The sequence below is a fragment of the Tamandua tetradactyla genome, chromosome 14 (assembly GCF_023851605.1).
Source record: "Tamandua tetradactyla isolate mTamTet1 chromosome 14, mTamTet1.pri, whole genome shotgun sequence".
In the NCBI taxonomy this organism is placed as follows: domain Eukaryota; kingdom Metazoa; phylum Chordata; class Mammalia; order Pilosa; family Myrmecophagidae; genus Tamandua; species Tamandua tetradactyla.
The window spans coordinates 43,192,221-43,215,697 of record NC_135340.1 but is presented as its reverse complement, the minus strand read 5'-3'; the positions used below and the strand labels follow the sequence as shown (position 1 = coordinate 43,215,697).

Sequence of the window (23,477 nt, the reverse complement as noted above, 5' to 3'; positions counted from 1 at the left end):
TTCCATCCTCCTATTCCATATTATTGACTTCCCTTTCCAGCATGACACAGTTAGAATGGTCATGACTTAAAAATTGGAAGAAAGTTCAAACAAGAAGAAGGAGTTATAACAGAGATGGTAGGATTTAATCAATGTGTATGACTACTGAATCATTATATTGATATTATTGTTAGTCTCCAGTGTCTTACAACAGCTAGAAAAAAAAACTAAAGTTGTGGAACTATAACCCATTCCAAAGTCTGAAAGCTGTTCTCTAACTACTCGTGACAATGTACTTTGAAATTCATTGTTTTTGTATGTATTTTATATTTCACAACAAAAAATATTAAAAAAATAAGATGATTCATTATATCAGTTTGACTCAAACATTTCAATGTGTAGACAGTTGGCATATGTCAGGATAATGTGTTTTGGTACTCTTAGTATTTTCCTTTGAAATTTATAACAACCTAAAACTTCATACTGGGCTACTTCAGTGAGTACTCACTTGATCTATACTACCTAGCCAAATGAGAGTTGCCCTGGTATGCCATTGATGCTTAATGGGCTTCTTTAACTGGACTCTTACTTCCTTGGTTAGGAGTTAAAATAAATGAAATTATGATCAGAAACTTATCTATAACAGTTGGACAAATTGCTATGTTCATCACAAAAGCTGTTGCTGCATAACCAAACAATTGTTTCAGGTAACAGATTTGTGCTTGACTACTTGCTGGCTGAGTAAGAAGGAATTTCTGTTGACATCAATGCCAACTGCTATATTTAAACTCTTCTGGAAAAGTCAAAACGCAGTTATATAAAATAAAGGAAATCAAGTTAAATAAGCTGCATGACTCAAACAAGTCCTTTGTCATGGTTAGGGACAGGTGTCAACTTGGCCAAGTTGTGGTACCTGTTCATCTGATTGGGCAAGCGCTGGCCTGTCTGTTGCAGTGAGGACATTTCATAGGATTAGGTCATGATCACGTCAGCTACATCCACAGCTGATTCCATTTGTAATCAGCCAAAGGGGAGTGTCTTCTGCAATTAGTGATGCTAAATCCAATCATGGGAAGCCTTTTAAGGAGGACTCAGAGGAGACAGGTTGCATTCCTGCTTTGGCTGGTGAGCCTCTCCTGTGGAGTTCATCCAGGCCATCCATTGGAGTCATCGGCTTCGCAGCCTGCCCTGTGGATTTTGGACTCTGCGTTCCTACGGTCACGTGAGACACTTTCATAAATTTTATATTTGCAAGTGTTCCCTGTTAATTCTGTTTCTCTAGAGAACCCTAACTAATACATCCTTCCTCAAGATTTTTTGTCTATCTCTTTGATTTTGGTTGAGTCCTGGGATCCTTAGCACAATAGCATATTCAAAACCCTGGGCATTTTACTACTGTATATTCTGATATGTGAAATAATGTCATATTGCAACTAAATAAATAATTCATTTTCTATTGTGGCCAGAGTTCACAGGAGTATGTCCTCCTCATTGGACATTTATTCAGTAAAAAGAATTGATTTTGAGGTGGGAAACTGCCAACCTAATTATACCAGGTTCTTTGGGGAGCTCTTATTTTCTGAAATTTCCTGAATTGACAGTATCACTTAACAGTGTGTTTTTTAAATCGATGAGACCTGGTGAATTTAAACATAAAGATTCTAAGGAGGGAAGATAAGCAGATATTTTTTAAATATTCTGCATTTAATTTTTTTAAGAACACATTATTTCAAAACTAAGCAATCTCTTCCCATCTCAACAGAATTCAGATAAGTTGTTTAATAGGGAGGAGACACCCAGCTGTGGGAAATGGTCTAGTGAGTTAGTCACTGATGCCAACAGCAGTGCCTCTGATTAAACAGCCAACCATGACTGCTGACTTTGAAGGGATAGGATGGAGAGTAGAGCAACATTTTGAGGGCTCAAAAATTTCTGTGCTTACTTCTGCAAAGTTTAAGTTTAACATGTCATGTAAAAATAAAATTAATACTCTTCTAAATAATGTAGGAATGATGGAAATCTACTTTATATTTATTTTCATTTACAAAGATTCCAACAATACAGAAGTTTGAGATGTTAACATAAAAGTCTATCTATACTGGCTTTGATATTTTAATTTTTTCACCAAAAAATATTTGTCCACTTTTTGCTATGTATCATTCCATTTTCCTTTCCATGTAATGTCATAATTATTTGTGTACATTATCAATAGTTATATTTGGAGGGGTCTTGTTTATTTTAGACATATATAAAATAAACTGATACATATATCAGTTTCCATAAATGGAGAGGTATTTTAAATGTGTAATTTAATATTAAATTTGCATTTGCTTAAATCTTTCATTCAATGATATGACTCTTTATAGAGAAAGGGAAAATAATAAAAAGAAAATATCATTAAAGCATGCCTCTTTTTTGCTGGAATGTGAAGAAAAACATTTTTTCCAGCTCTCCCCATACCCTTGCCCTGATATTTGGGTACCTGCTTCAGCACCTCTCACTAGGAAAGAAGGATTGTGGTAGACATCACAAAAGCTGGGAGTGTGTTCAAAGATGACCAGGCACACTGAGGAGAAATGGTACTTGTGATTTGAACAGCAAATGTTAGAAGGCAATGAGACACAAGGGGTATTATTGGGCTTTATAAAATCTATACAGTGGTGTCAGTGGGTTCATCCATTGACTAGGATAAGGGGCAAGAATCTAAGGAAGGGATTGGCTCTTGAGATGTAACCTGGAGACATCTTTAATACACATATAGTTGATTTTGTTTAAGGAATGGAAACCATGGCAAAACCAGTAGGTAACTATTTATACAAGTTGCATAGTCTGAATACACTGGACAATGTGAGAAAAGCAATCATATTTGGATGTGACTTTTGCACTAGAAATAACCTTGAATATATAGGAGGCAGAGTCACATACATTCATTTAAATTCCTTATGAGGTTGTCAAGGAATGGTGGCTGTGAATGTACTGTATTTTCAGGATTGCTTTCTGTTGTTTATTTTCTTTTCTTTTTATTTGTTAGAGAATCTTTGCAAAATAGATATTTCTGTTGATCTTGAATCCAATTACAGTCATGATTGACTTCCTTGTGTTCTTAATATAGAATTATACATTACATTTCATTAGTTTTACTTTAACATGGAATGTACTCTATGAATGATATTATGATAGTCAAAGACAACAATAGCACGTTTATCATTTACATACACTTCAAGTGCAATCAGAATTTTCCCATATGAAGATGGAATCTATGTGTGGATTCAATTAAATATGAAATACTTTTATTTTATGAGAAACACATTTTACAAATTTGGATATCATAGTTCCATGATTAGATATGGAAACAGAGAAGGCCGTGAAATTTCCTCTGCTATATTTTTCTAATATGTAGAGCTAAGTATAATTAATTTTTAAAAATACCTTAAATGCATTTTTCAAGCATCATATGTATACTTTGTAATACATTTTCCACAGATTTTTATTGCAAATACATATTCTGTGGATTTGTTTAAACTGAAGACCTATTCACACCATATGTTACAGACCCTAAGAACCCTGAAAGTAAGGTTTTCGATTTGGTAGCATCCAATTAGGGACAAGAGGGAGAAGATGGCGGCTTAGTAAGATGCACGGATCTTAGTTCCTCCTCCAGAACAGCTACTAGGGGAGTAGAAACGATACAGAAGAGTTCCCGGAGCCATGACAGAGATCGAAAAGACACCATACCCCATCCTGGAATGGCTGACTGGCTGGGAGAATCCTCTCCAGTGAGATCACCGAGGGGCGCGGGCTTCCCTGGGCGGTGCAGCAAGTGGCCAGAGTCCCTCCCTTCCTCCTTCCCGGGCCAGCTGGCAGAATTGGGCAGGTGGTCCCCTCAAGCTGCAGTGGCTGGTGCCCTCACCACGCGCAGCCCTCCGGACCAACTGAGAGAATTGGATTGGAAATCCCCAGGCCGTGGAGAATGGTGACGGGGGGGTCCCTTCAAAACACGTGACTCCCCGGTCCGGCTGGGAATGGTGAACTCTTCCAGACCGCGGCAGCTGGTTCCCTCCCACCATGCTTGGTGCCCCGGACTGACTAGGATATTCGGACGGGCGCTTTCATGGGCTGCGGCGGCCGGCGACCCTCCCCGCGTTCAGACCCCCGGGCCGGCTGGCACTCTTCCAAGCCACTTCGGCTGGCGAACCTTCCCCACAGCAACAGTTTTCCAAAGTTAAAGGACCCACAGCACCTTTTACTGGTGGGACCCGCAGACAAACGTGTGCCACGAGCGCCACCTACTGGGCAGGATAAGAAAAACAGAACACAGAGATTTCACAGAAATATCTTTCAACCTGTTGGGTCCAACACCAGGGAAATCTGACTAAATGCCCAGACGCCAGCAGAAGATAATGGATCATGCTCAGAAAATTGAAAATATGGCCCAGTCAAAGGAACAAACCAATAGTTCAAATGAGATACAGGAGCTGAGACAACCAATGCTGAATATACGAACAGAAATGGAAAACCTCTTCAAAAAGGAAATCAATAAATTGAGGGAGGACATGAAGAAGACATAGGCTGAACAAAAAGAAGAAATAGAAAAACTGAAAAAACAAATCACAGAACTTATGGAAGTGAAGGATAAAGTAGAAAAGATGGAAAAAACAATGGATACCTACAATGATAGATTTAAAGAGACAGAAGATAGAATTAGTGATTTGGAGGATGGAACATCTGAATTCCAAAAAGAAACAGAAACTATCAGGAAAAGAATGGAAAAATTCAAACAGGGTATCAGGGAACTCAAGGACAATATGAACCACACAAATATGTGTTGTGGGTGTCCCAGAAAGAGAAGAGAAGGGAAAAGGAGGAGAAAAACTAATAGAAGAAATTATCACTGAAAATTTCCTAACTCTTATGAAAAACCTAAAATTACAGATCCAAGAAGTGCAGTGCACCCCAAAGAGATTAGACCCAAATAGGCGTTCCCCAAGACAATTACTAGTTAGAATGTCAGAGGTCAAAGAGAAAGAGAGGAACTTGAAAGCAGCAAGAGAAAAACAATCCATCACATACAAGGGAAACCCAATAAGACTATGTGTAGATTTCCAAGCAGAAACCATGGAAGCTAGAAGACAGTGGGATGATATATTTAAATTACTAGAAGAGAAAAACTGCCAACTAAGACTCCTATATCCAGCAAAATTGTCCTTCAAAAATGAGGGAGAAATTAAAATATTCTCAGACAAAAAGTCACTGAGAGAATTTGTGACCAAGAGACCAGCTCTGCAAGAAATACTAAAGGGAGCACTAGAGTCAGAAACGAAAAGACAGAAGAGAGAGGTATGGAGAAGAGTGTAGAAAGAAGGAAAGTCAGATATGATATATATAATACAAAAGGAAAAATGGTAGAGGAAAACATTATCCAAACAGTAATAACACTAAATGTTAATGGACTGAACTACCCAATCAAAAGACATAGACTGGCAGAATGGATTAAAAAACAGGATTCTTCCATATGCTGTCTACAGGAAACACATCTTAGACCCAAAGATAAACATAGGTTGAAAGTGAAATGTTGGGAAAAGATATTTCATGCAAATAACAACCAGAAAATAGCAGGAGTGGCTATACTAATATCCAACAAATTAGACTTCAAATGTAAAACAGTTAAAAGAGACAAAGAAGGACACTATCTACTAATAAAAGGAACAATTAAACAAGAAGACATAACAATCATAAATATTTATGCACCGAACCAGAATGCCCCAAAATACGTGAGGAATACACTGCAAACACTGAAAAGGGAAATAGACACATATACCATAATAGTTGGAGACTTCAATTCACCACTCTCATCAATGGACAGAACATTTAGACAGAGGATCAATAAAGAAATAGAGAATCTGAATATTACTATAAATGAGCTAGACTTAACAGACATTTATAGGACATTACATCCCACAACAGCAGGATACACCTTTTTCTCAAGTGCTCATGGATCATTCTCAAAGATAGACCATATGCTGGGTCACAAAGCAAGTCTTAACAAAGTTAAAAAGACTGAAATCATACAAACACTTTCTCGGATCACAAAGGAATGAAGTTGGAAATCAATAATAGTGGAGCGCCAGAAAATTCACAAATACGTGGAGGCTCAACAACACCCTCTTAAACAACGAGTGCGTCAAAGAAGAAATTGCAAGAGAAATTAGTAAATACCTCGAGGTGAATGAAAATGAAAACACAACATATCAAAACTTATGGGACGCAGCAAAGGCAGTGCTAAGAGGGAAATTTATTACCCTAAATGCCTATATCAGAAAAGAAGAAAAGGCAAAAATGCAGGAATTAACTGTCCACTTGGAATAACTGGAGAAAGAACAGCAAACTAATCCCAAGGCAAGCAAAAGGAAAGAAATAACAAAGATCAGAGCAGAAATAAATGAAATTGAAAACATGTAAAGAATAGAGAAAATCAATAAGACCAGAAGTTGGTTCTATGAGAAAATCAATAAGATTGATGGGCCCTTAGGAAGATTGACAAAAAGAAGAAGAGAGAGGATGCAAATAAATAAGATCAGAAATGGAAGAGGAGACATAACTACTGACCTTACAGAAATAAAGGAAGTAATAACAGGATACTATGAACATCTTTACGCTAATAAATACAACAATTTAGATGAAATGGATGGGTTCCTGGAAAGACATGAACAACCAACTTTGACTCAAGAAGAAATAAATGACCTCAACAAACGAATCAGAAGTAAAGAAATTGAATTAGTCATTCAAAAGCTTGCTAAAAAGGAAAGCCCAGGACCAGACAGCTTCACATGTGAATTCTATCAAACATTCCAGAAAGAATTAGTACCAACTCTCCTCAAACTCTTCAACATAATCGAAGTGGAGGGAAAACTACCTAATTCATTCTCTGAAGCCAACATCACCCTCATACCAAAACCAGGCAAAGATATTACAAAAAAAGAAAACTACAGACCAATCTCTCTAATGAATATAGATGCAAAAATCCTCAATAAAATTCTAGCAAATCGTATCCAACAACACATTAAAAGAATTATACATCATGACCAAGTAGGATTCATCCCAGGTATGCAAGGATGGTTCAACATAAGAAAATCAATTAATGTAATACACCATATCAGCAAATCAAAGCAGAAAAATCACATGATCACCTCAATTGATGCAGAGAAAGCATTTGACAAGATTCAACATCCTTTTCTGTTGAAAGCACTTCAAAAGATAGGAATACAAGGGAACTTCCTTAAAATGATAGAGGGAATATATGAAAAACCCACAGCTAATATCATCCTCAATGGGGAAAAATTGAAAACTTTCCCCCTAAGATCAGGAACAAGACAAGGATGTCCATTATCACCACTATTATTCAACATTGTCTTGGAGGTTCTAGCCAGAGCAATTAGACAAGAAAAAGAAATACTAGGCATCAAAATTGGAAAGGAAGAATTAAAACTATCACTGTTTGCAGACAATATGATACTATACATTGAAAACCCATAAAAATCCACAACAAAACTACTAGAGCTAATAAATGAGTACAGCAAAGTAGCAGGTTACAAGCTCAGCATTCAAAAATCTGTAGCATTTCTATACACTAGTAATGAACAAGCTGAGGGGGAAATCAAGAAACGAATCCCTTTTATAATTGCAACTAAAAGAATAAAATACCTAGGAATAAATTTAACTAAAGAGACAAAATCCTATATAAATAAAACTACAAAAAACTGTTAAAAGAAATCACAGAAGTCCTAAATAGATGGAAGGGCATACTGTGTTCATGGATTGGAAGACTAAATATAGTTAAGATGTCAATCCTACCTAAATTGATTTACAGATTCAATGCAATACCAATCAAAATCCCAACAACTTATTTTTCAGAAATAGAAAAACTAATAAGCAAATTTATCTGGAAGGGCAGGGTGCCCCGAATTGCTAAAAACATCTTGAGGAAAAAAAAACGAAACTGGAGGTCCTGCACTGCCTGACTTTAAGGCATATTATGAAGCCACAGTGGTCAAAACAGCATGGTATTGGCATAAAGATAGATATATCGACCAATGGAATCGAATAGAGTGCTCAGATATAGACCCTCTCATCTATGGTCATTTGATCTTTGATAAGACAGTCAAGCCAAGTCACCTGGGACAGAACAGTCTCTTCAATAAATGGTGCCTAGAGAACTGGATATCCATATGCAAAAGAATGAAAGAAGACCCATATCTCACACCCTATACAAAAGTTAACTCTAAATGGATCAAAGATCTAAACATTAGGTCTAAGTCCATAAAACAGTTAGAGGAAAATGTAGGGAGATATCTTATGAAACTTACAATTGGAGGCGGTTTTATGGACCTTAAACCTAAAGCAAGAGCACTGAAGAAGGAAATAAATAAATGGGAGCTCCTCAAAATTAAACACTTTTGTGCATCAAAGAACTTCATCAAGAAAGTAGAAAGACAGCCTACACAATGGGAGACAATATTTGGAAATGACATATCAGATAAAGGTCTAGTATCCAGAATTTATAAAGAGATTGTTCAACTCAACAACAACAAAAAGACAGCCAACCCAATTACAAAATGGGAAAAAGACTTGAACAGACACCTCTCAGAAGAGGAAATACAAATGGCCAAAAGGCACATGAAGAGAAGCTCAATGTTCCTGGCCATTAGAGAAATGCAAATCAAAACCACAGTGAGATATCATCTCACACTCACCGGAATGGCCATTATCAACCAAACAGAAAATGACAAGTGCTGGAGAGGATGCAGAGAAAGAGGCACACTTATCCACTATTGGTGGGGATGTCAAATGGTGCAACCACTGTGGAAGACAGTTTGGGCGGTTCCTCAGAAAGCTGAATATAGAATTGCAATACGACCCAGCAATACCATTGCTGGGTATCTACTCAAAGGACTTAAGGGCAAAGACACAAACGGACATTTGCATACCAATGTTTATAGCAGCGTTATTTACAATTGCAAAGAAATGGAAACAGCCAAAATGTCCATCAACAGAGGAGTGGCTAAGCAAACTGTGGTATATACATACAATGGAATATTATGCAGCTTTAAGACAGGATAAACTTATGAAGCATGTAATAACATGGATGGAGCTAGAGAACATTATGCTGAGTGAGTCTAGCCAAAAACTAAAGGACAATTTAGAGACAAGTGTGTGGCAACCAGTGTATGATGGTTGAGAAATGATTTGGATTATTGATAGAGAATATTAAAATGTCAGTTACCAAATTTCAGTAGTAGCTATGGGGCTATATGTAGAATTTTTGTAACACTTCAGAGGGCTCATTATTGAGTTTATGAGTTTGAACCTATGAGTGAGAGAGGACTCTAGAGAGTTTCTGAGCATTTATTTGAAGATCCTAGTCAATGCCCCTCTGCTTCCATCAATGTATGCATGTATCTTAGGAATTAAAACTTTTTATCTTTCATCTTCACTGAGTAAAGAGGAAGTGGAGGATAGGATCACTTGACTCAATTGAGAAGGGTGACTATTTTAATATGAGAAGGGGATGGTTATCTCAGTAGTTCTTGTTCATATATCCCCAGGTTAAAGCTGAAAGAGTGTGAAGAATCATAGAAACTTACCTAAGTAAATAGCATATAGAACAGATTTTATAGCCATATAATCTTCTTGACTGAGATCCAATAAAGAAGGTGAAAGTAATTATAAAGATCTGGTCAATATGGAATCATTATACATGAGGATGAGAGCAATGCATGAGTTCTTGTGTGAACTCAATTCACAGGAAGTGTAATCCCTTATCAATCACCACAAAATGTTGCCTCTTGTATGAATTCATTTCACAGGAAGTGGAATCCCGGATCAATCGCTACCAAATGTTGCCTCCAAAGACGATCTTTCTGTACCTGAAGGATCATTCTGTATATTCTGGACTTGTCTGCTACTTCTAGGACAATATTTTATTTGTAAATAATTGTTATTCTGAGACATATATCAACATCCATAGGTGATGAAGGAGTTACAGGAGTGGATCAGTCAGACTGTGTGAAGTTGATGATGACAAGTTGAAGGAGTCTCTGAGTGGGACAGACAAATAACCCCAACATCAGCTAATGTATATGAGTTGAAACACACATAATATGCTCCAACAGCCTTAAAACCTGAACAATTCCTTTTGGTATTTATATTCTTATAATGTCAGATAAGCTTATCCTAAGAAAGGATTTAGAAGAAATTAGAACTTGGAATAAGTAATTATTACACAAGAGGAATTTTTTTCTGTGGTAGTAGGGAGGCTTCTTACATGCTTCCCTGACCATTCCTTCTCCAAGCCTGATGGAATAAAAGGCAATTAAATGGCAATGGGGTATTGGCACTAAGGTCCCTTGCAAGCAAAGGACTCATAATTCTCAGCTTGCTTTGATCACCTAATTTCAGGTTGGCTTCCATAAGGTAGTAGGAAGGTGATTAAAAACTGTGTTCCTTTATTTACATTATTATTTTATTTATTTATTTTGTGCATGGGCAGGCACCAGGAATCAAACTCAGGTGTCCGGTATGCCAGACAAGAACTCTGCCACTGAACCACCATTGCCCTCCCTTTGCCCTTTTACTTCATTTCTTGTCTTTTACATGCTTTATTTAGTTGAAATAGTTGAAAGACACAAAGTTATTGAGGTAAATTACTAGTTCTAAGTTGCTTTTTTCCAACTAATATTTGAAAATAATAGATTTTTTTAAGTCTTCATGAGTTCACATGGTGAATTAGATTAAGAATCTCAGTGGCTTTGAAGATACGTTGTGCATTCCTGAAGCTTCTCAGCAATGAGACTCCTACACAATCACAATGAAAGGGAAATACAGAAAATCCCAGTATGATTAATACAACTGTAAATAGCTCACCTCTGTTAGCTAATAATTGTCATGCAAGAGTAATAAGGAGTGAAGGGTTAAGCAGAGAAGCATTGGATAGACTTCTCCTGAAATACTACATCAGAATTTCGATGACCTCTTTTTAGTGTACTTACTATTATATTTTGAGTATTGAATATTGAGTGTTTTCTGTCTCTTCCTGGTCATTTCACAAAGATATGAGTCTTTATTTTGTTTATAAATTATCCTTTGCAACCTAAACAGTAATAGGAGATAAACAATACTGTGATAATTGATATCTGTGATACTAATAAAAAGGATAATCAAGCTATAAATCATGAGAAGAGTTTTTAAATATACGTGGCACATGGTGATGGGTCATGTCATCATTTATTTGATGGGAATGTTGAGTTCTGGGTGTATAGCAGATTTCAGGAGCATCTTCAAGCGCATGTTGAACAGCACAATTGCAGTGAAACACAGTAGAATAAGGGTAGATCTGTCATTTTTCAGCCTTTTATCTTTGTATCAGAATGGAAAAGAGATGGGTTGCTATCAATCAGTTCTGAAAGTGCTGTTCTTAATTAGTGAGAAGTGAATGTTAAAGAATCCCTTGAAGACCAGACTACATAATGTGTTTTATTCAGTCAGGTGAATCTCCTGTTAGCTAGAAGATGGACATACATCCAGCACACAGGGTTGTGATTAAAACAAAATTGATATAAGTTTGGTAAAGCACCACATTATTAGGTCTTTTCTGGGGGAAGGAGGGAATGTCTCACTTAGTACAAGTAGCAAAGTTGGACAAAATTTAGAAAGGAAATTTCATAAAATACATTTAAGAGTAGTCAAAGTAATGGGACTGTTTCAGAATGAACTTATTCACACATACTCTACACCTATTTCATGTGTTCAGTTTTATGTATTCTCACAAATGTATATACCTATTTAACAGCTAACAAAATCAGGATATAGAACATTTTTATCACAACTAAAGTTTTCTCTACACCATTCTTGACCTCAGACAACCACTGTTCTGCTTCTGTCATTGTATCTTGGATACTTGTTCCATATAAAGGAAATTATGCAAATGTTTTCATTTGTATCTGGGTTCTTATGGTCAGCATAGTGTTTTTGAGATTGTTTTTATTATTGATTTGCTTCTTTTTTCGGTGCACAGTACTCTATTCACTAATATTTATTTACTCATCATATGATAATGAAAATAAGAGCTCTTTTCAGCTTGTGTACAAGTATTTGCATGAACATGTCTTTAAAATTACCCCGGGTAAATTACTAAGGGTGGAATCACTAGTTATGTGATAAATGTTTATTTAATTTTATAAGAACCTATCCGATTGGTTTTTCAAGTGATTGTACCATTTTACATTCACACAGTCAAAATTTGGGAGTTCCATTTGTTCTATATTCACAAACACTTAGTATAATTAGGTCTGTAGTGGTATGCCATTGTAGTTTTAATTTGCATTTTCCTAAGAGTTAATGATATTAGGCTTCTATTTATATGTGTATAGATCATTTGTACATCTTTTTTGCTGGAGCATTTGTTTAAATTGTTTGTTCATTTTGTTGGGCTATTGATTTATTCTTGAGTTTTAAAAGTTCTTTACATATGTCATTTCCTTTAATTAGAGAAGTTGTAGATTTACAGAACAATCATGCATAAAATACAGCATTCCCATATACCACCCTAATAGTAGCACCTGGTATGTAGTCTTTGCTTATGAAATTTTATTGAGAGATATTCACACACCATATACTCCATAGAAACTATGCAATCAATGGTTCACAGTATCTTCCCATAGTTGTGTATTCATCACCATGATGCTTTTTAGAAATTTGCATATGGTATGTATTCTTGATCTATGTTGTATATCAGAGAAATCTATACAACTTCATTTCTGAATGTCTCTCTTGATAATTCAGGTTACTTTCTTAGAAAGTTTATAGCTGGGTTGTTAGCAATCTTTCACTTAATCCTTCTACAACTATTGTTATATAGTTACTTAGAATCTTGTTTTCTTAGGCTTTAATCTTTCTGGAGTAGCCTTTAAAAGTTGTCTCTATCCATATCACAAGTCACAATTCCTATCCTGAGGCCTATTCAATTAGGTCGGCCTAATTCTTCAACAAATTTTGAATCTTTCAGTTCCTGTCTTTTTTCTTTGATTTCCAAACTTCCCAAGGTTTAGCTTCTTAGAAAAATGTAAAATAAATTCCATGGTATATATTTGTACCCAAAAAAGGACATACTATACATGCACAGAAAAAGTTTCAATTGATGCACTAGAAAATATTTAACAGTGATTAATTCTGGGAAGTTGGGAAAAGGGTGGGTCTAATATTAAGTCCATACTTAATATTGTTTGCCATGTATGTGTTATGATTGAAGAAAAATGGATAGATCCATAAATTTTTTCAAAGTAATATTTTACATCTTAACGTGGTATTCTAGACATAGTAATGTAAAAGTAACTTTTACATTGAAAATTTCAGACATCTTTTCAGTCCAATAGGATATAGAATTTTGTGCAGGTAGAATTTTCAAGGCCTCAAATCTTGAAAGTACAAATTTGGCTCCCACAGAGTAATTTTCTAATGACAGGTATGAGATTTTAGTGTTCAAATATTTTTTTCCACAATAAGAAGCAGAAGGTAGTCAATAATCATCAATGACTAAAGGAATGAACTCATGTTGCTCACTCCAGCATAGAACTGATTATTGTGCAAGATTATTAGTAATTGCTTTGGTAATTCTCACTCAAAGTGCATAGGGATGCAGTGATCATTATGCTTACACATGCTTCCAGAATCCATTATCAACTAATTCAGTTAGTCAAAAGTTTGTTTTAACATTACATAAATCAGACTCATTGTATTGATTAGATTCTATTCTAATCTCCTAAGTTTAATTTGCCAAAGTACTATGAAAATCAGTGAGTGAATGAGTGTTAAAATACAGTCTATGGCTCAACAGCAATAAGTAATGTTTAATTTTTTAATTTCCACCTACCTTGTCACCATTTAACACATAATCTGAATTATACTTCAAAAAAGAAATTATATTATTGAAGATAAATTCTTCCATATGACAAGAATTTAGAATTTATCAAGTGTAATTGACAATTCTGAGAGATGGTTAACCATTTTTGTTTTGATTTCTAGTGACATAAACTCACTCTTAACAGTGTAGTTGTTACATGATCATCATTTCTTCATTACTGAAATATGTAGAATCTGTTCTTGCACTCATCACTTACTTATTTGATTTTTAAACATATTTTAAAAATGTTGAGGGCAATATTTTCTATTATTAATTATGCAGAATCATTACTTTACATCATCATGATTTTTTAAATTCCACTTATCATTGCATCCTATTTGTGCCTACAACATTTTAAATAATAGTCTTCTAAATTTATCAGAAAAATTATGCTCTCATGTTATGCTTAATAAATAACTTGACTTGATATTTAATAAAGTGTACATAACTAATAACAAGTTTATTAACAGTAATCAAGATTTCATTTGTATTTCATTTAAAACAACACATTTAAAAGGAATTCTTATTATAACTTTGAATGCCGATAGTTAAAGTATACCATACTGGATTCTGTTTTTGTTTAACATTCTGATGCTTTTTTGTTTGTTCATTTTGTTTTGTTGAAAATACTTTTGTGTGTGTCTTTCCTCATGTGCAGTGTCAGGCATCAGTGCTGAGTGCAGGGTTTTGAAATCCCTGTCCATGTCCTTCCATTCACCTTAAGTGAATAACATGCTACAGGTTCTCATTTCTAAACTATTAAGTTAAAAACACATTTCTCTTTTACCTAAAGTCTTGATATAAATATTACATGATATATTCATCACAGTAATTGTGAAGGATAAAACTACCTGGAACTGGGAACTCTTATTGATATGCTATAATAATGATGGAAAGAAAGACAGTATGTTATAATGGTTAACAAAATGGTCTACAAAATCAGACAGATTTGAATTTGAGCCTTGGCTCAATGACCAACAGAGTGACATTGGTCATTATTTATTTCATCTTAGGCTTGACTTCCAATGAAAATGACTGTGCAGAGTTTCTTACTTAAGCATTTCATAAGTGTACTGCATGACAGAATTTTAAATTGTGCTTATTTAATGTATTCATTAATAGCCACTTTGCCTTCACTGACTCATTTCTAAAGGCATGGAACTTGAAAGTGACCACCTAGATATATCCACCACATGGATATATTGATTCTTCTTGAAGATATTTCTCTGAATTGCTATATTATAAACATTTTCTTTTGTTTTCATTTACCTAAATTTTACTCTGAACAAAATTTTTAGTATTCATTTCTTCTCCAGGCCATGGGGATTCCAAGACAGTATTCCCCAGATAAATATACTGATGACTATTAGGTCACTGAGGCTTCAAGTGGACACTGAGAACCGATGTTAGTGCTGGAGAAAGAATTATTTCCTCTAGTTATAGTCAAATAATAACAACAGAGTATCAGAATGGAAACATTTCTAAGTGATCTCAGCATGGCTGTTCACCAAGCATAGCTGAAGTATATAAACATCTGGGCATAGCTGAAGCATTTCTCTCTGATATCTTTTCATCCTATTCTTTTTTAGGTTAGGTAAATGGATAAGTTGAAACTAAAATTGGTCATTTGCAAAAGTGAGTGTAATATAAGGTTTTCCCTCTTCTTCAAATGTACAGATATTTACTGAAAACCCTTGTTTTAACTTTTGGCATAGGAAAGTAAGAACTTATGAATTCAGACCCAATATGTTGTTTTATATATCTAGGTTGTATCCTGATTCATGGAGGACAATCTATGTCTGGACATAGTGCGTTCTAGGAAGAACTAGAAAGATATGTACTATTGATTATCAAGTGCACTTATCAGTCTGCACCTTGAATATTTTCAAACACTCATTAAGTTTACAGCATTGTGTTTTCTTCTACTTCCAACCATTTGACTTAGATGATTTCTCCAGCTTGTTAGCATGATATTTATTTAAAGTGTTTTCAACTTAGTATTTCAGTTTCTGCACCAGGCTTGACATTATTGTCAGAAAGACAGTTTAAATGTGATTCAAGAGCTAGACTAGATTTCAAGATTGGTGGATGATGGGTATAGGAATCGGTGAAGGAATAAAAAGAATAATATACTGATTTTGCAAGTTTAGTAAAAAGTCCTCTGGAAATAAAAAAAGTGATGTTTTAGCATGAATCTTGCTTGAAATAAATATGTTTTTTTAGATGAATAGATCACACTTTATGTCTCAACAGCCTCATTTTCCAGTGTTACAGAATGGCATTTGTATTAGGAAGTAAAATAAGAATTATACTTGTTGTGAAAAGATCTGAAAGTCAATGAAGTGTCTGCACTAAGAAAAACTTTGGGGAAAAACTTGCATGTTTATATAAACAAAAAGGTGGCTGATAAGGAATGGAAGAAACCCCTCCAAACAGTGAGGTTTCTGCATGGACTATCAGTAACAAAGCCCAAGAGTCCAACCCCATTCTCTTTTCCCCCCTACACCTCCAAGACATAAGAAATTATTCAGTGGACCCTGAGGGCAGCTGCCTTAGCAGAGTGGGTTTCAACAGCTTTACACACTGTTAGAGCTCTTTGTTTTCTAATTTATCACTGTACATTATTCAATGAGAAATAGCTATTAACTGCTCTCTGTTATTCAAAAGAAATTTTTAAAAAGATAAATGTATTTTTCAGAAGCAAATTTTGGATTCATATTGTGCTTTAGGATGAAACTTCCTTAAATTTTTGGATTTTCAATTTTTGGCTTTGGACTAAGTGGCGGGCATATTGTGATGGGTTCATTCACCTTGCTAGTCTAAAATAACTTTGACTGAAATTTAATTACCCATTCTATGGACAGACATAAATGAAAAGATATACCATTAGTTAACTATTCCATCATCTATTGATCTATTTGTTATACATTTACTATTTCTCAGAATCTGTGCGTAAAATATTATTTCTGTCTTTATGCAGCTCATAGTCTCAGTAGGACTGATAGTGCATTCAAATGTCAATTGCAAAGTTGTATCACAAGTATTATGATACTGGGTGGGCCACAGTGGCCCAGCAAGCAAGAACACTTGCCTGCCATGCCAGAGGACCCGGGTTCAATTTCCGGTGCCTGCCCATGTATTAAAAAAAGGTATTATGATACATTTTGGCACAATATATATGAGAACATGTAAGAATAAAGGTCAAATAAATAGTGAAAAACAAACGAAGCTGTTCTTGAATAATTAATGCATGATATCTGACATAAAATTAAAGGTATTCAGCAGAACATAAGGAATTGAGACTTTTGTTAAATTATATAAAACAAACCAAAAAACTCCATGTAAGCAAAAAAACTAACTCTGGGTTACCCACTTAGAATTTGGAGGACTTTTGTGGTGTAGGGGAGAGGCAAGGTATGAGGCTGGAGAAATAGAGGCAAGATATGAGGCTGGAGAGATAGAGGAAAGATTACTTATGCATATTAAGGAGTGTGAACTTTTGTTTTGAATTTGTAGAGATTATTAAGAGAGTTTAAAGAGGTTTCTCACTAAAATTGTTACTCTCACAAAGACTACCTACCTTCTCTTCTTTCTTTGAATTTGTCAATTGCTTACTCTATTTTTCTTTTCTCCTGATTTTATGTATCTGTCTCTTCTCTCTTTTTTCCTCTATTTTTTTACTAACCCTCTCCTTAATCAACTGTGAAACATATCAATCATTTTTTATATAAAACAAGAAAAAAGATGGTATTAAAAAGTATAAAGATTGTACCTTCAGGTGTATACCTTCTGGGAATTGTTTCTATTCCGGTAGTTCTGATTTTTGTTTAAAGAAGATTAATTCTCCTCCTACTACATCATACTTTCATTTTCTTCAAGCTTGTGTGGTATATCTTAACATAACATGCTATCCATCTTGAATGTATACTTTTTATACAAAAATACATATATTTTATTAATAAATGCTAGTTTTTAAAATGCACTAAAATGCAAAAATAATAATTTCCTTAGGTTTAAATTACCTGTTATCAGGTTTTACTAGATTAATAATTCTCAAAAGTTTGGCCTTTTTTTATGACATATATATATATATATATATATATATATATACACACACACACACACACACACACACACACACACACACACGCACACACCAAATCATGCTACTGGTTCCATTTTAGAAATGTTTTTTACTTCAGATCTGTGATTCATTCCTTTAAAATTACTTTTCTTTCTTTCTTACACAGATAACACAAATCCAATGAATGAGGCAAATTATTCTGAGGTCTCCGAATTTGTGTTCTTGGGACTTTCTTCTTATAGACCAATGCAGCATTTACTCCTTGCCTTATCTACTATATTATATGTATCAATTGTCCTAGGAAACCTTCTTGTTGGGTTTATAATGACTTTAGGTCCTCGTTTACATACCCCCATGTACTTCCTCTTAGCTAATCTCTCATTTATTGATCTGTGTTTTTCTACTTTAGCAGTTCCGAAGATGATTTCTAAATTGTACTCTGGGCACAGAACCATATCATTCCAAGGCTGTGTCCTGCAAATATTTGTCTTTCATGTCCTGGGTGGATCTGAGATAGTGCTGCTCATAGCCATGGCTTTGGACCATTATGTGGCCATCTGTAAACCCCTCCACTACCTGACCATCATGAGCCCACGGATGTGCATTTTGCTTCTTTCTGGTGCCTGGCTTATTGGCCAAATTCACTCCATGGCACAATTAGCTTTTGATGTCCATTTGCCTTTTTGTGGCCCCAATGAGATAGACAGCTTTTACTGTGATCTTCCTTGGTTTATCAAATTTGCCTTCACAGAAACCTATGCACTGGAGTTCATGGTCACTGCCAAAAGTGGGTTCATTTCCATGGACACCTTCTTCTTATTGATTATCTCCTACATCTTCATCCTGCTCAGTGTATGGAAATGCTCTTCAGCAGGTTTTTCTAAGGCCTTCTCTACTCTGTCAGCTCACATCACCATAGTGGTTTTGTTCTTTGGACCCTTGGGATTTTGAACTTAAAATTGCTCATCAAAATCACAAAACTGAAACAAAAATGTAAGAAAAGGAACCACGGCATCTTTAAGAAACTTGAATTTTCTCTTTCTGCTCTACTATCTAAAAGGTAGTTCTCTCAACACACAGTGGGTACAAAAGTTGTGATTGTCTGAATGTCCTGCTTGTCCAATGCCTCAGAAGGAATTCTGGTATTTTTCTGATTTGGCATTCATCAAAGTGCTATACCTGGTAAGATGCCAATTCCTGTGGCCTAAATTTTATTTTACACATGATTTTTTTTGAGAAAAATCTTAGTCTTCAGATTTGTCTTAACAGCATTAAAAAAGATTTACTAAATGGGTTCAAAAAGCAAAGGCACGTAACTATTCAACTTACTCTATATGAACCATACTCCACAAGATATATTAAGTCCATTAATACCTACCCTAACACACACACACACACAAACACCTTTTTACCTTCTGCAAATCACGTTGGTCCACAATCCCATGGATTAAAGCCATTTCCCCTTATATACATGGTTTAGACAGGCAAGCTACTAAATTATTAAAAGCAAATGTACAAATTAAAGAAAATATGAACAGTGGCCATTCATTTTTATAAGGTTTTGGGGACATGAAAGAATATTCAATGAATTTTCCAGCAAATTAATCTGTGGGATCTGTAGCTTTATTCTAACATTTTAAGAAACCAGGTCAGGGATGAGAATGTTTTTTTTCCCTCACTTGAATTATCTTTCATTCTTATTTGCAGTATCAGCATAGTACAGTCTGATTCAGAATAGAAATTTAAAACTGTATCAAAATAATCCATGTTAGCACATAATTTCACATTAAGGAACATCATGGAGTTAATGACTTGTTTCTGAAGAGAAACAGACTGTGATTGAGCTTCAGAAGATACCATCATCTATTATAAGAGTCAAACCTCCTAAAAATGAGAGCGGAGTCTTATGCTTTTTCCTGTTTTTTCACATGGGCAGGAACCAAGCACTCTGCCTATCTTGGCCCACCCTGTTATTGAATCTTTAAAAAGGGGGTCTTGAAGGCAATGTGTAGCCACCTTGCAGTGATCAGGGTTCACTCGCAGAGACTGGAGCTCAGCATGCAGAATCACCCACATCAACAGATGCACTAGCAGTAACTAACCAGTCAGCAAGCAGTTTGCCATGTGCATAGATATACTGACGTTTTACATTTTTGAGACTATCTACTGTTAGGGTTTTTTAAAATGTCAGATTATCCTTGAGTCTATATCCACAGGGTAAAGTAGGAAAAGACTGTAAGAGAAACTACCATTTCAGGAGAAAACAGAGGTGTTGATGCCTAAAAGGAATCTATTTGTTTAAAAGTGCATGAGGTGGGCCACAGTGGCTCAGCTGGCAGAGTTGTTGCCTGCCATGCTGAAGACCTGGTTCAATTGCTGGAGCCTGCCCATGCAAAAAAAAAAATGCATGTAACTCATTTATATGGTAGCTTGTAAAGGCTCCTGGACCTGTATAGTTTCAGAGTGAATGTGAGTGACCATAGTTATATAGAGAGACATGGGAAAGACTTTTCAAACATCTTTCATATGAGAGCATATTTTAAAAGTCTTTTATTTCTAAGTGCTTTGGCTATGTTTGTGTTTTTATTTGAGCTTCCTAAAAATCTTTTTTTAATTAAAGTTGTTATCCTTTATTGGTTTTTCATTTGGTTTGATGTAGCAATGGACAAACTACATATGCACTTGAATTAAGATGGTGATGCAGAATGTAAAGGGAAATCCATGAATGCAGTAGCAGAATGGAAATCAGAGCTGACATTCTGTGTGTTCTTTAGAGGGGAAGGAGGAACATTTCTCACTAACTATACAAGGCAAAAGATGCATTATCATAATTTTTTCTTTTTGCTTTTTATGGAAAAATGCATTTCATGAAACACTTGTAGGATACTTGTTTTGCAGTTCTAAGGTATTAATGTTTTTATCTTAGGACAAAATTTAAAGGACCAGATTTTTATCTTTGGACAAAATTATCTTAACACCAAAATTTAATCAAATTTAAATTTCATTTATTTCACTGTTTAAATTATTTGGTTGACTTCTAACTTTCTTAAGTTATTAAAATAGCAGCGATGTGTGTTATTCCTTGTTCTGCAGTTGTTTACATTATCTGCTAAGTAATTTACTTTCAAACATCATTTCAGCTAATCATATCTAAAAGTTACTGTGCATGCTGTTAAAAGGTATTTTACTATTTTCCATTAACAATGGTTTATGAAATGTTAAGTTGTCTTTTTGTCCTATATGTTGGCAAGCCTTGATTTGTTTTCCTCCAGAAAATCCTAAGACTGTGTGTCAACTTTCCATTTCTTGAATATTATAAATATTGTGGCTGTTTCTATAGAAAGAACACTTACAAGCATGTGTCTTGAAAGTAACCTTTTGTGTTTATGTGCTTATGTGGATTTTGTTTAAGAGAGCAGAAAAGTTCTGGAAGCTTTATTGTGTATAAGTGCACATGACTGTGCATCCTACTCTTGGATGGAGCATCCTGCTTTTGAAAGGAATGTTTAAATGGAAGATAAATATTCCTGAACTCTACTTGCTGTTTTTGTATCACATCTGTACTAAAGAGAGGTGGTATTTTCTACAACACTACATTTCTTGTAGTTGTGCTGTTACTGGTCTAAAATCGAGTGCCTTCAAAGTTAAAGGCGCAAAAATTTTTCTTAAATTGATATCATGTCCTATGCGAGTGTTCTCTACCTGCATGTACCTGCACAAAAAGTACTTTATAAAAGTTATTTATACTTCAGTTTTCCATAGTGTTTTTTAAAGAAATATATAGTATTTTTATTAAGGTACCTCCAAACTTGAATTCATCTGTGTGAAGCATTGTAAAATGTTACATTTCTGTTTGTGTACCATTACAGTTGTACAAAGGTTTTCACTGTCTCTATTTTTCTATTGTTGCTGAGTCTCATGTAACACTGACTATGTTCTACACATGTTGGCATTTCAAATAAATGTCTTGTATAGAAAATGAGTAATGTACTTAATCTTAGATGACACTATAAAATATTCAACTCTCCTATTTAAACCTATGTGTGAATAATTTAAACATATATTTTGTACAGAATTTTTTTAAAAAAAGAATTACAAGAGATGGACTTAAAACCTGGAGGAAGGAAGAACAGAGATCAGTAGGAGAAGACTAAACAGACATTGATAGAGATGTATAATAAGGGGAGTTTGACTAATGGTAGGAGAAGAAACAAGAAGAGCTGCAGAGACAGTGTATTACCTGTGTTTGATGGATGACTAATGCTCTCACGTTTCATTGTCTTATTTCTACTTGACTCAGGCCCTTTATCCAGTTAACCTGGGGCAGGGGTATATACATATTTACATTTCTGTGGCTTGTTTCACTACTTTTGAAACTGTGATAAAATGTTTATAAATCAATTCATTAATGAATATATTTTGAACTTGGGTTTAGATCTTTGATCATTTCATGGTATTATTATCATCCAGCAACTACAGTACCAACTGTTTAGTTTTCTCAATTATATTGAATAGCTCTCTTATTTCTCATGGTATGTGTTCCAAACATTTATCATTTGATATATGGCATATCTCAGAACCCATACTTCTGGGTTCTCTTCAGGACTAGCACAATAAAGTGGCTATCACAAATAAATCATGTCATGTGAATTTTTCAGTTTCCTGGTGCATATAAAAGTTAAGTTTACACTACACTGTAGTTTATTAAGTGTGCAGTAGTATCATGTCTAAAAAAACAATACCCATCCCTTAATTAAAAATATTTTGTTGCTTAAAAACGCTAACCATCATCTGAGCCTTCAATGATAAACTTTTTGCTAGTGGAGGCTCATAACCTTTTGCTAGTGCAGGGTCTTGCCTTGGTATTGACGGCGGCTGATTGATCAGGATGGTTGTTGCTGAAGGTTGAGGTGGCTGTGGCTATTTCATAAAATAAGACAACAATGAAATTCGCCTAAGCAATTGACTCTTTATTTCATGAAAGATTTCTCTCTAGCATGATGTGCTGTTTGATAGCATTTTACCCATGGTAGAACTATTTACAAAGTTGGAATCAATTCTCTCAAATTCTGATGCTGCCTTAACAACTAAGTTTCATTAATATTCTAATTTGTTCTCATTTCAGCAATGTTCACAGCATCTTCACCAGGAGTAGTTTCCATTTAAAGAAACCACTTTCTTTGTTCATCCATAAGAAACAATTCCTCATCTGTGAAAGTTTTTTCATGAGACTTCAAAAGTTCAGTCATATCTTTAGGCTTCATTTCTTATTCTAGTTCTCCTGCTATTTATACCACATCTGCAGTTACTTCTTCTACTGAAATTTTGAAGCCCCCAAATTCATCCATGAGGGTTGGAATCAATTTATTCCAAATTCCTGTTAATGATGATATTTTGACCTACTCTCATGAATCATGGAGGTTCTTAATGGCATCTAGCAGAGTGAATTCTTTTTAAGGT

General features: G+C 34.9%; 1 protein-coding gene across 1 annotated transcript; it reads left to right on the top strand.

Moving 5' to 3' along the window:
- The first annotated feature begins 18,197 nt into the window (after positions 1 to 18,197).
- On the top strand, positions 18,198 to 21,465 carry LOC143655389 (olfactory receptor 4F6-like). The gene is made up of 2 exons (XM_077126721.1): positions 18,198 to 18,955; positions 21,396 to 21,465. Exons 1-2 carry the CDS (start codon positions 18,198 to 18,200, stop codon positions 21,463 to 21,465), a joined length of 828 nt encoding a protein of 275 aa, XP_076982836.1.
- The last annotated feature ends 2,012 nt before the right edge of the window (positions 21,466 to 23,477 follow it).

What these genes read in the sequence shown, in the direction of transcription:
- LOC143655389 (XM_077126721.1), top strand. Translation starts at nt 18,198, where the DNA reads ATGAATGAGGCAAATTATTCTGAGGTCTCCGAATTTGTGTTCTTGGGA. An exon ending in GTGGTTTTGTTCTTTGGACC is followed by an intron (nt 18,956 to 21,395) that starts CTTGGGATTTTG and finishes GAAAGTAACCTT; the next exon opens with TTGTGTTTATGTGCTTATGT.